This window comes from Rhincodon typus, chromosome 15, assembly GCF_021869965.1.
Source record: "Rhincodon typus isolate 14 chromosome 15, sRhiTyp1.1, whole genome shotgun sequence".
NCBI lineage: Eukaryota > Metazoa > Chordata > Chondrichthyes > Orectolobiformes > Rhincodontidae > Rhincodon > Rhincodon typus.
Genome location: NC_063346.1, coordinates 28,568,699 through 28,582,850, shown reverse-complemented (window position 1 = coordinate 28,582,850; position 14,152 = coordinate 28,568,699). Strand labels below are relative to the sequence as shown.

Below are 14,152 nucleotides of genomic sequence, written 5' to 3'. Positions count from 1 at the left end.
GAGCAGGAAAGCTGACGTTTTGGGTCGAGACCCTTCTTCAGAAATGGGGGAGGGGAAGGGGATTCTGAAATAAATAGGGAGAGAGGGGGAGGCGGATAGAAGATGGATAAAGGAGAAGATAGGTGGAGAGGAGACAGACAGGTCAAAGAGGCGGGGTTGGAGCCAGTAAAGGTGAATGTTACTGACTCCCACAGCTACCTAGAATACACCTCCTCTCACCCACCTTCCTGCAAAAAGGGCATCCCCTATTCCCAATTCCTTCGCCTCCGCTGCATCTGCTCCCAAGATGAGGCATTCTGCTCCCGGACATCCCAGAAAAACAAGGACCACAACTTCCCCTCCACAGTGGTCGAAAATGCCCTTGACCGTGTCTCTCACATTTCCCGCAACTCATCCCTCACACCCCCTACCCACAATAACAACGAAAACAGAATCCCCCTCATCCACACGTACCACCCCACCAACATCCGGATCCAACGCATCATCCTCCGACACTTCCGCCATCTGCAATCTGACCCCACTACCAAAGACATTTTTCCCTCCCCACCCTTATCTGCTTTCCGGAGGGACCACTCTCTCCGCGACTCCCTTGTCCGCTCCATACTCCCCACCAGCCCCACCACCCCTGGCACTTTTCCTTGCAACCGCAGCAAGTGCTATACCTGCCCCTAATCTCCCCCTCACCCCCATCCCAGGCCCTAAGAAGACCTTCCACATCAAACAGATGTTCACCTGCACATCTGCTAATGTGGTATACTGTATCTGCTGTTCCTGTTGTGGCCTCCTCTACATCAGGGAAACCAAGTGGAAGCTTGGGAACCGCTTTGCGGAACACCTATGCTCGGTTCGCAACAAACAACTACACCTCCCAGTCGCGAACCATTTCAACTCCCCCTCCCACTCCTTGGACGACATGTCCATTCTGGGCCTCTTGCATTGCCACAATGATGCCACCCGAAAGCTGCAGGAACGGCATCTCATATTTCGCTTGGGAATCCTGCAGCCCAAGGGTATCAATGTGGACTTCACAAGCTTCAAAATCTTCCCTCCCCCGACCGCATCCCAAAACCAGCCCAGCTCGTCCCCGCCTCCCTAACCATTCCTCCCACCTCAAGCCCCACCCCCATCTCCTACCCACTAACCTCATCCCGCCTCCTTGACCTGTCCATCCTTCCTGGACCGACCTATCCCCTCCCTAACTTCCCACCTACGTTCACCTTTACTGGCTCCAACCCCGCCTCTTTGACCTGTCTGTCTCCTCTCCACCTACCTTCTCCTTTATCCATCTTCTATCCACCTCCCTCTCTCTCCCCATTTATTTCAGAATCCCCTTCCCCTCCCCCATTTCTGAAGAAGGGTCTAGGCCTGAAACGTCAGCTTTCCTGCTCCTCTGATGCTGCTTGGCCTGCTGTGTTCATCCAGCTCTACACCTTGTTATCTCACATTCTCAAATGAGTTAGTACACTTACTTTGCATTTTTTCACATCTATCATACCCCTCTAAGATTTTGACTTGATCCATCTGTTTTAAAAAATGGGTAAGGGATGTCTTAAAGTATGGAAATACTTGAGGTAATTTGGTCAGTTTTTATTCTGCGGCTTCTATTAAATCAGAGATTTAATCTATCTTGGTGGCCTCATCACATGTCCTGAACAGATTACCTGATCCCTTGGTTTGGACTAAGGTATCAATGTTTTATGGCAGACCACCAGTGCTGTCTGCTTTCGTTCTGGTGAAGCAGATTGTCCTACAGTAAGGAGGTAGATGGATAAGCTGAAATAATGAGATGAGTTGTGGCTGATTGGACCTTCAGCGTGTCTAAAAGGTATGAACGGTCCTGCCTAGGAACATGCTCTCTGACAGAAATCCTTTCTATGAATGTCCCTTATCCAGATCAGTTGTATATTTTCCAATGTAGGCAACATTTTGGTGCAGTAACGTTTAGTATCCTACTCTAGAGTTGGTTTTGCTTTTGGGAAGTAGTCTTCATTGCCCTGTTGTTATCCCATGGAAGCAAGTTGCACGGTAATGCAGGAAGTTGAGATTTTAATCTGTTCTTTGGCAGTTCTGACGGAGACAGCCCTGAGGAGAGCAGGATGGAACAGTAACTGAGTAGAGCAGTAAGAAATTCTGGAATTTTCCTTTTATGTTTATTGTTGTCTGAACTGCTCATGCAGCCTCTCTATTGGACTGAGGATATCTAAGTGAAATTGTGAAAGCCCTCTGCATTTGAAAGTTCTTCAAACATTTCTGTAGAAAACTGAGCACCTTTGTCAGAAACAGCAACATATGAAATATTATGGGTGGTGAACATCTCCTGTAGGGCCCTCATAATCGTTTGTGTTGTTGATTTTAGTTTTTAACCTGAAATTATCTTAGTTTTTAATTGTTCATGATTAGGAAAGAATGGCCTTCAGACTTGAAAACGTACATGTCCAAACGAGCCTAAAGTAAATCAAGAAATTCCATAGGGATGAGAGGTTCACGTCATTCATTACTGTTTATGGAACATGTATTAAAATTAACAACAAGGTCCTCCTACTGTTTGGAGATCCATGGTCACTAATCTCTTGCTCTTGGTTGTGCCTAAGTGTCCTTGGTGAATCCTCCAACGTGTACTGTTGCTCAGTCAATGGGAAATTACCATTTGATGAGCCAAAAACTAGTAAATTCTTGATGATAGAGAAATGCTGCTTGTGTTTGAAATTGTTCTTCGTCGCAACTTCTGTGAACTAAGTTCCTGGCCATTCTTTGATATGCCCAGGATCATTTTTTTGTTCCTTCCTTAAAAGGTTAAGTTTGCTTGGTGAGAAAAATGTACTTCAGCCTCAAAATTATCACTATCAGATGCAAGTACATAATCCATGGTTCTGGAAAAACCTGATACTTGCCTTGAATATACTGAATCTCTTGAGACAGTCTCACGAATATGAAGCTGAATCAGTGTATATGAGGAGTCATTTTTGCTCTTTCTGATTTATTAAAGAGACGGTGAACCAAATGGATCACATATCCAGACACTGTCTTCCACATTTGTTGAGGAAAAGTAGAAGTCAAAGTTCACTTACAGTACTCAGATGTTTGAGCATGAAACTGTGCATCTTGACAGCTATGCCTATCTGATGTTGCTAGCAGAAACATCTCAAGTGAACCCCATGACACCGTCTCTTGCTTATGGACAGTTTTAAGATGAAAACTTGAAGTTTATCTGTGATGATCAGGATAGTCTCGTTCTTCTCCAGCATTTTGGTATTCTGTAAATTCAGATGGCTGAAAATGTCTACGAGATGTGCCAGCTTGGCCCACCAGTAACTCTTTATCAGGCAGTTCATGCAGTGTAGAATATTCTGACTTAAATTGACTTTTGATTTATAATGTTGTTTGAACAATTTCCACTGTGTTTGGACTGCTCATTCCAGAGTTAGATCCCCTTTTGGTGGAAGGTCACTGATTAAGTTATCTAAGAGACCGATGATGATTCTGTTGCAAATGAGCCCTTGCTAGAAGTTTTCATAATTGCATGGTTCTGATAATTTATGACCTGTATGTGCTGTCTACAGAATCCTGGTAGTTGCTGTTGAAGCTTGATCTTGCCAGTGTCCTATTTATTCCTGCCAAATGGAATACTGATAAAAAGCTGCTATGAGTTTGTCAAATGTAATTTGTTTCTCATCAATCTGTGTTGTCTTTGAAAGACGTGATATGTTTTCCCGTTTAGAAGAAAAGTGTGTGGTAACCTTTCTTCATTTCATTTGGTGTCTAATCTTGAAGTTATTGAAGTCTCTGAAACAGTAATTTCTATGTTTACCAATATGTTGAGCTAACAAATGGATCTGATAGCTTGAATTTCTCTGGTGGAATGATCAATACTGATGAATTTTGCTGCCTTGGCTGTTGATTGACAGGCACCTGAAGTTGTTGATTATTTTCTTGATTTCGATCATGATTGTTAGAATGTTGTACTCCTAGTATTACATTCAATTTGTTGGCTTGTATTTGTTATTGATTAAAGTTGTTGAATATTTATTGTTGCAATGATGGTTGTTGCAATTCCAACATGGAAAGCTTCTGAAGTTTCTCCTGTTTTAAATGCTATTTCCAACGTAAAGTTCAGTTTTCTGTTACTAATATGACATCTCGTGGAGATGAGTGAAGATATTTCTTTTCCAAGATGGCTGAAGAGCTTCCAAAGGACCAATGAGTAGAAACTGTCGAAATGGTTTCAATCAATAAAATTGATCAAAATTATTCGACTGTATCATAGATGAATTGCTGCAACATTTTTTTCAATTTCTGAAATATTATCCTGCTGAATTTATGACACTATGTGATTACCATGTCTTTTTCTTTGACTCAGTGCTTGTTTTTCTCATAGCTGATGTAAATGAAACTTTTTTTATTACTGAATAAAACTTGTGTTCTCACCCTAGCAGTTGAAATAATAAAAGATTTAACTATATTGTTATGCCCTGAAATGTCGAATTCCAAAATAAAATGATTCTGACTCTTGACTTTCTCTTCTTCAATCATGTACCTTAAGCCAGTTTGTGGAGGATGTTCTCAACTTGGTTGTTGTTAACTTTGCCATACAATAAATACTTTAATGGTGCTAAATAATTGCCAGAATTCTTAACTTTGATTCCCAGCCCATTTTTTCCTCTAAAAGGATTGAATTTACTTTGGCTGTTTAGGAATCAGCCTCCTCGTGGGTGCTCAATCTGGATTTATCCCCTTGGCGCTATTGGTCTTTTGCTGTCATTGCTTTTTCTCCCCTCTTAAAAGTTTGTTGCCTCGGTTACTGACTGTTAAAAGCTTCTTATTGATTTACAGTTGTGTTTGGTGTTTTCTGTGCAGGAGTTCAAAGATTTTTCCTTCACAGCTGATGTTCAGTTCTGAGAGTCTTCTGGCTGCTAGCAGGTTTTAAAGCAATACCAATGATTTTTTGCAGATTTTTTTCTGATAATTTTTCTCTTGATCATCATTGCTGTCACAATTTTCTAAGCAGTAGATTTTGTAACTTTCATCATCTTTTATTGTGTGGTTTTATGCCCAAAAATGAGAGCTTGAGGTCCAAGACAGACAGACTGGTTGGAAAGATGGCACGGTCAAGAACTGCCGCTTAGGTTTCTTTAGAACTCTTTATTGCACAGTTATACTAAATACAACAACACATGGTAATCTGACATACCAGGCTCCAGGTTTACTGTTACATTATCAAATCTATTCTCTACATGTGCTTCTGTCTTCAAATCCACTTTCTATCTGACTCACTCAACATTGTAACTAACCCCAGCCACACGGTGCAATTTATGGTCAGTCAGGAGCAGGTCCATGATGTAATTTCAAGATTCCATGTTCTAAAGCCTTTGCACAGAAAATGACGCAATATCCTGGGCCCAGGTTTGGAACCTTTGTTGGCTACATTTAAAACCCTGTCATTGGACCGTACAAAATTGGAGTTTAGCCATTTTTCCAATGTTCATGGCTATGAATCTCCTTAGCAGTAAGTTTCAGACCAGAGTGGTGCCATGTGCTTTGGTGCAATGCTATGGCAAATGGTAATGTTTCATTAAGATATCCTTTTGTGGTTTTGTAATATTTGTAACATATATCCTCATGCAGAATGAAATGCGTCAAAACCACAGGATTGACAATATGCCACTACTTAAACATTGATATGTCATGACCAGCAACAGTGTCCATCCATATAAGGAGGTTCTCAGAACAAAATGTCACCATACACTTCACAGGAGCTTGAACAAATCCAATTTAATTTCATACTCATAAGGTGTTATTAGGACAAGAAAGAGGTTTTAAGGACCAGATTCAAGTAGGAAAGAGAAGTGAAAAGGCTTTAGCAGGGAATTCCAGAATTTAGGGTCCAGGCAAGACATCCATTGGTGGAGCAACTAAAATTGGAGAATGCAAGAGACAAGGATTGAAGAAGCAAAGAAGGAAAACAAAAAAAAAAAATCAGATATAGAAAGACTTGGCTCGATTTTATAGCTGCGTTGCAAGTCCTGACTGCAGACAGCAGAAGCTACTTACGTCAGTCAGAGGAAGAAAAACAACAGCCAGGAGAACAAATATCCTGAGTGGTCATATATTCAGCAACACCTTTCTCAAGGCAGGAAGAGCAAGGCAAGTGGTTTCCTGACCCACAAGCAGGAGGAGAAGACCAACTGCACTTCTCAAACAAGGTTGGATGGAGATCTCAGAACGTCACTCCCAGAGCCTGTATCCAATGCTCCCAAGAGTTTTAGTCAAAATGCAAAGGTGAGTACTCTATAATTCTTTCCATTCAGGCAATGCCAGAACTAATATTTGTTGGAGAGGGTGTGACCACCAAGTCAGTGGGAATGGGGTCAGGTACGTCCATATCCTGTTGGAGATATGGCTGCATCTCAGTAAGTGATGTCATTGCTAACCCTCACACAGGTCGTTTGAGAGTGGCTGCTCATAAGCAGCATTAGTGTGCCCCCATCCTTACTGCAAGGTTGCAACCAGCATATGCATTGTGCTTGATTTTGTGAGCAACTACAGCTTTCATCGTTGTGTATGCAGGAGAAAACAGATCATGACCTCAAAAAATGAGTCAAGACGAGTAAAGGCATTCCATTCTTGTCCATCCTGATGCCCATGGAGAATGATGGCTTACAACTGGGAGTGTAGCACAGTGGCCTCTCCATTGCTAATTGTGAACAAAACTGCAAACTCAAGAATGAGCAGTCATGTTGAAAGCCACCAGGGTACCTTTGGCAAACACGAGATACAGTGAGCTATTCAGTAAGGAACATATGGAGCTCCACATCAGGAGTAGTTGGAAGGATGCAATGGATAACTGATAAGTCTTGCAGGACAGGCCAAAGAATAGGAAATTGGAGAGGCTGAAAGGTAACTGGCCGCCTGATAAGGGGGGAGTCTCATCATCTCACCCACACATACTTCATCCACTAGTGCAGATAATCGCATGTTAGGGGCATCCCCTTGGGTTCAAGGATGCAGCCTATTGAGCTTTGCACTGATGTACATGAATAGGCAATGGAGGACTTGGAGGCCAAACATGATGCTGGGCGCTCTGGAATCATCAGCAACATGGTGAATGCTGTAGCTGTAATGAACAGTGAGGTAAGGCATCCCCTCGTGGAGCTTTTAGAGATTGTGCATTCCCGAGCACAGATGATAGATGAGTCCATCCAGGCCTTGGCTGATGCTATGTTTCTGGCATGTAGACACATGTTTTCCTGTACGAAAAGATTGGTGTCCATCTTGGTGAGCCAGGTCTAACAAACCAGTCTAGATGCAAGAATTCTGTCTAGACCTGAATGACACTATCCTGTCCATGAGCTCTCTGCAATTAATAGCTAGGTGAGGGATGGAAAGAGGCACTTGTCCATGTGCCATCGAAGAGAATTACTAAACTAAGCAGTAAAATGTTATTTTCACTCAACCTATTTGGATATATAATGACACACCTCCAGGACAGGTAGCTTGAACCTGGACTGTCCAGTACAGTTGGGTCCTGAATTAAAGTCCATACTTGAATACAATTAACCCTCATTGATAAACAATAAGATAAGAAATAACAAGAGTTGCCTTGTCTGCTGCAGTTTGATTTGAGACAACAGTGATAATCAATGTCATCACCATCCTATTTTTTTTTAATTGCTGTGACCCCTACCATGCCCCTGTCAATGAATTTGCAGTGCATGGGTGTACCAGAAAATAAATTAATGCATTGTTCATCAGGGCAAGTATATTTTGTACATTGAAAAGTACATTCAAAACCGTGATCAGAATGAGAGAATACAGGTATGACTGGAATAATAGTACTCCCTATTTCAGTGCAGAATCAAAGCTAGAAGAGAATGATGAAACAAATACTTGTTGGGAATAACATCGCAAGTAGGAAACTTCAAAACAAAAATAAATGAAGAAAGAAATCGTTTGAAGGAGTCAAAGCAATTTAGTGAAACCTGTCAACTTTAGGGAGCCCCTTTGAGCAGACCGGATCCTGGGATATAATTTGCTGCTTTGTATAGGTGAAACTAACATAAATATATTGTACAATCTCGTTATTTTAATGATCGATAGAATGTTGCCAGTGAAGTCTATTCTTTACACTCATTGATTTTTCATCCCATCCACCAGCAGATTTTACATATAAAAGAAGTTTCAAAGAAAGAAATGTATTACATCTGTCGAGTGCTTGTCGTGTGCTCAGGATTTTGCCAAATGCCGGACAATGAGTTTGCACAGTTAGGACGGATGGACAGATGCACACACTCTCACTCTTCTGGTTCTATTGATTGAAGTATAAATCTATACATTATTGGGACCATAAGACATAGGAGCAGAAATTAGGCCATTCGGCCCATCGAGTCTGCTCCACAATTCAATCATGGCTGTTAAGTTCCTCAACCCCATTCTCCCGCTTTCTCCCCTTAACCCTTGATCCCCTTGATAATCAAGAACCTATCTATCTCAGTCTTAAATATACTCAATGACCTGGCCTCCACAGCCTTCTGTGGCAGTGAATTCCATAGATTCACCACTCTCTGGCTGAAGAAGTTTCTCCTGATTTCCATTCTAAAAGGTCTTCCCTTTACTCTAAGGCTGTGCCCTTGGGTCCTAGTCTTTCCTACCAGTGCAAGCATCTTCCCAACATCCACTCTGTCCAGGCCATTCAGTATTCTGTAAGCTTCATTTAGATCCCCCCTCATCCCTCTAAACTCGAATGAGTATAGTCCCAGAAACCTATGAAAGCCTGCTGTATCCTTTGAGACTACATGATCCTTTATGTCATTTAATCAAACAGAAAGAACATTTAGAATGTTATTCATAATGCTTTATGTAAGAAAGTACAAGTAATTCATGTAGTAGAATCCCTACAGTGTGGAAGTAGGCTATTGCCTATTGAGTTCATACCAACCCTCCGAACAGCATACCACCCAGACTCAACTCCGTAACCCTACATTTCCCAGAGCTAATCCACTTAGCTTGCACAATGGGCAATTTAGCATAGCCAATTCACCTAACCCGCACATCTTTGGACTGTTGGAGGAAACCGGAGGAAACCAATGCAGACATAGAGAGAAACACAGACAGTCACCTGAGGGTGGAATCGAACCCAGGTCCTGGGCGCTATGAGGCATCAATGCCACCACAAAAATGTGTTCCCCAAAAGTCTACATTTCATAATTAATATTCCTTTACCGTACAAAATGATTTTGAAGAAACTCACATTTGGGAACATTGAGTTCATGTGGGCTGATGATATCAGCCCTTTGCAGACTGAAGAATAAAATACATAGAAAATGAGTAGTTCCTCAAATTCCCAATAGGGCAGAAAATCATAGGAGGCAAGCATTCCTCGTGTAATTAATAACAGGAAACCAAATTCAAGTTTTCTTGAGGGAAGTAACCAGAGTGCATAGTTTTGCACCTGACTCATTCCTGTATATACAGTTTTTGAAAGCATTATTATTTTCTGTTAATTGTAGCATTTGCAATGAAGCTATAGATGTGGTTTGTGCCATCTGTACATTCTTTATTTTTTCTGCTTTCCTGAAATCCACATCTTCAGTGATGTGAGATTTCCATCTATTGCAAAGGTGTGCCCTTGACCCTGATTTCTGGCCTTAAAGCCATTTATGTTTTTCAAATGGGTTCTTGGCCTCTTGTAGGAAATCAGCATCTAAATCCAATCAATGAATAGCTCTGTGACTCATTACAAAAGTTTGTTTGCACTTCAGTGGTCCATTAATTGGTCCATTCAGTCATCCGTAGCAGTGCTGAACACCAGGAATAACCAACCTCTAGCTATGTTATTGTTGGTAGGAATAAAAATGCATCGGATGAATATAGGTTGTTGTCTTTCATTAGTGTAGGTTGAAATAGAAGTGTTAGAAAAAAAGACTTGAGTGGATTAGATATGCTTGGTGTTTGTTTTGCTTATTTGGTTCTGGCAATTGAACCCGATTGGTGAATAAATACTTTCAAGAACCCTCAAAGTTTAGATCTCCTTTTTATCACATTTTACAACCAGTTAATGAACTGCTGGCATTTCTACCTGATTAGAAATTAAGACTGTCAGAATTTTGCTTTCATCTATCAAGATTCAAGGTATAAATCTATACTATCAGGATCCTGATAGAGAGGAACACTGTTGATCAAAATGGACTTTTTAAAAAAATATTATGGAAATAAATTGTAACTGATTTAGAAATATATCTAATTTTCTGACATTTCATTTCTCCATATACCTCCATGTTATAAAAACTTTAGATTGAGTTTCAATCTGTTGATGATATTAGGAGTATACTTCTTGTTACTGGTAATGCTGAAAATTGCCCCATTTTCTCACTTTTGTGCTACATTCATCTCAGGATAAGAAAGTTAAAAGGCAATAGTTTTACCTGACCAAACTATTATGGAGGAATTCATAATTCTTCATATAGAATCACATATATATATTTCAATCATGGACAGGTAAGTTGAGAGAAAGCAGACATACTGCCAGACCTGCTGAATTTCTGTAAATATTTCTGTTTTTGTTTCAGATTTCCAGCATCTGCAGTCCTTTTTTCTGTCAGGAAAGCTGAGTTGTTTTTACAGCAGAAAGGGCTGAGAGGAGAATTAATAGAGATGTTAAACTCATGAAGGGTTTAGATGAAGAAAGAAAAACTTCCTAGTGGCTGATGAATTGATCACCACAGAGCATAGATTCAGGTTATTAGCTAAAGAACCAGAGACAACATGAATAAAACTTGTTACGCACAACCAGTGATAAGGATTTGGAATGCACTGTTTGATGTGATAATGGTTATAAAAAAGGGAGTTGGATAAATACTTGAAGGAAAATTGCAATTGCAAGGTTAAAGGGAAGGAGCCAAGGTATGGGACGAGCTGCATTGTAATTTATAAAAGCTAATCCAGACTCAACTTATTGAATGGCACACTTCATTTTTGTATCTATTCTATGGCAGATGATTAATGTTGAAGGAAAACTACATCAATATCTGTAATGGAAAATCTGATTAGTCAATGGATTTTAATGGCACTGAAAAATTCCATACAGTAGGTTCGATGGCTGTACAAGTCCCACATCTGAAGGAAAATTTGAATTGATTTGTTTTTGTGAAAATATAACGTAACAGTATAATTAACATGTTTGAATTGTTTGAAAAATAGGTCATAAAGATGTTTACCAAATGGGTAATTGTGGTTTGAAATGAATAAGTATGATGATAATGTTGTTGTACTTTTACATTTGAATTGACTATTGTTCAAATACTGGGTATATTTTAGGCTACGACTTTTGATGTGATTGATCAATCTGTAAAAGAACAAAAAGTACTTGTGTGTCCCAGATTATTGGCAGTTTTAGCAGACTCCCAGTGTCTGTAGGAATGAATACAGACCCATGCCAAAATATTGATCTAGTGGAAATTTGGCTAGTTCGATTGCATTGGTTCACAATCAACTTTGCTTTGTTTTCGGATTGGATTGTTTTCAAAATTACTGAACTCAAGCTTTTCTGACCAGAACCTTTTTTTTGACTTTTGCAGTAAGAGTTGACTAAAAATCCAAAATAGTGGAACTGGTGTTTATGTGTCATCCAACATAACTGGATTCTTTATCCCTCTAGAGTTGATGATAGAGGAATAGGTTGCCATTTTTGTTTCTCTCAACAGCTGTAGTAATCCAAATGAATTATTTAACCATTTTTACAAAATTAACTGAAGTACCAAGCTACATGATGGGTGATTGGCTGATCCACACAGGTGGAAATGGGTAGTCTTGGCAAAATATCTGGTTGGACAATTATCTTGATGGCACGTATGACACCAAGGTTGCAGATTGTCTGTTTTGGCCTCAAATAGTTGTTGCAGCATGGATGCTGTTAGTAGCTAAGGAATAGAGGTTGCATCAAGGGTTGAAGAACATGGCTTTGGTCTTCCTGCTATTTAGTGAAGCTGCTATAGGTCTAGTTGATAGCAACAATCCTTTAAAACTTATAAAATGCTTTTCTCTGTTTCTTCAAATGAGAACTTTGGTTGTGAAATGGACCTACCATCTGTCATTAAACACATCAGATTCCTTTAAATATGTATGAACAATGAAATTGTTGATTTGCTCACCGAGCTGGCTTGTTCTCGTTCAGACGTTGAGTCACCATGCTAGGTGACATCATCAGTGGAGCCTCTGATGAAGAGGTGTTATTCTACTCTGCTTGGAATTTATACTGTTTGGTCTGTCATGTTGAGTAGTGTCATTTCCGGTTTTGATCTGAATGGGTTTGTATTTGGGGTCCAATTCTATATGTTTGTTGCTTGCATTACGGGTGGAGAACCATGCCTCTAGGAATTCCTGTACATGCACGAGAATTCCTAGAGGCACGTTTCTTCACCCATTGTGCAATCAACAAACACATAGAATTGGATCCTCTATTCAAATCCTTTCAGATCAAAACCGGAAATGACACTATTCACCATAACGGACCAAACAGGATAAATTCCAAGCAAGTCAACAACCTCATCCACAACCCGAGCAATAGATCTTTGCCAAAACTTTGAATGTATGAACAATGTGGTGCAAGAGTGAGGAAGAATTACTTTTCACAAAAGAAAGCAGTTAAAATAGGAAGCCTAGAAAGAAATAGATATAGCAAGAAAAGCAAGAATGCACACTTTGTCTTTTTGAAAGCTGTTTTATAGAGAATTTAATGTAATCATTTTTATTTTTTCTGCTTTTATTTAGGGCACTGAAAGTCTTGCAGCCACAATTCAGCCTGAAATGCAAATTGAACATGGAGCGATCCAGATTCAACAAGGAGAGAATGGAGAAGTTGTTCAAATTCAAATGCCAGTCAATACTGTCAGCAGTTAAAACCAAATGAACTTAGCTATAATAGCATAGAGAGAAAACACAGATTGTGCAGTGCAGGCAATGGCCAAGTTGCAGATGCACATTATAGTAGCAAAGCCTGAAGCTCCTCACATTACAAAAGAATAAAATATTCAGCAAACAAAAAAGACTTGAAATCATTTGAAGAATTTGTTTCCTATTTCAAACTAACTATTGTGGACATTGGGATCAACTGTTAACCATGTGTGAAACAAGAAAAATACATATCTGTGCAACAACCTATTAGCTTTTATTATTCATTGTAATTTTATAGGGTCTTGTTTTGTCTTAATTGCTACTGAACTGTTTTGGTTTGAAAATGAATTACACAGATGCTTTGAAGAAATGTATTTATGAATCATATACATTATATCTAGAATTCAGGGAATTTATTTTTTCATTTATTATTTGCAGCTGAAAACCCTTAAGAGGCAAAAGCAGTAAGGCTTTTTTTTGTAACTAATTTTAGGAAGAAGATATGCCAGTCAATTAAGGAGATTTGTTGCAATTATTATGAAAAGAGTGAAGTACCACAAGTCCTTTCAGCGTGAAGTGAATTAACATTTTACTGCTTAGTTTAGGTACAGCAATATGGTGTTACTTTTAACTTGCATCATAAAGGAAACACTCAGTTGCAGTCTTGATAAAGACTTGTCTGCTACAGAAATATTCTTGTAAAGAGCTTATTAAATCAATGAGAAACTGAAACCACTGTGTTTAACTTCTTAACATTGATAATAGGAACATGACCAGGACTATGATGATAACACTAATCACAGAAACATACATTTAATGACTTTTAAGGTCAATTTTCCTTTAAGCCCAGTTGACCAAAAAAGCCTATTATAAACCAGTGTTTTCCCAATAAGTCAAGAATTTTCCCTGTTATTTGCAAAAGGGCATTCCTGTCTCAGTTATCGCTGCTTTGTTTTCTAAATATTCCAAGTACATTTTAAATATTAATAATGCTGAACAAGTTAACCCAAAATTTTTCTTTATGATTGGATTGTTGGACTTGTAAAAACAAAGGAAAAGTTTGATTATTTAAATGAACTTAACTAGGTAAATTCAGGTACTAAGCCCTACTGCTTCCTTTGTGCCTTGACCAGGATTTCTATAGCTCTGTACAGACATGTGCGAGTAACATCAGCGGTGAAGCATAGATCCTTGTTGAACTTCAATGAGCACTTATTGGTTATTTTGCAGAGTCACCATGTAAAGCACCCCAATTTGATTCAATGCA

General features: G+C 39.4%; 1 protein-coding gene across 1 annotated transcript in view; it reads left to right on the top strand.

Moving 5' to 3' along the window:
- Window positions 1–13,617, top strand: part of LOC109933778 (protein BANP-like) — a 73,250-nt gene extending 59,633 nt beyond the window's left edge. Inside the window, exon 5 of the mRNA XM_048605974.1 lies at window positions 12,763–13,617. Within this exon, the coding sequence (XP_048461931.1) occupies window positions 12,763–12,891 (129 nt within the window). The 3' untranslated portion in view covers window positions 12,892–13,617. The remainder of the gene's footprint in view (window positions 1–12,762) is intronic.
- The last annotated feature ends 535 nt before the right edge of the window (window positions 13,618–14,152 follow it).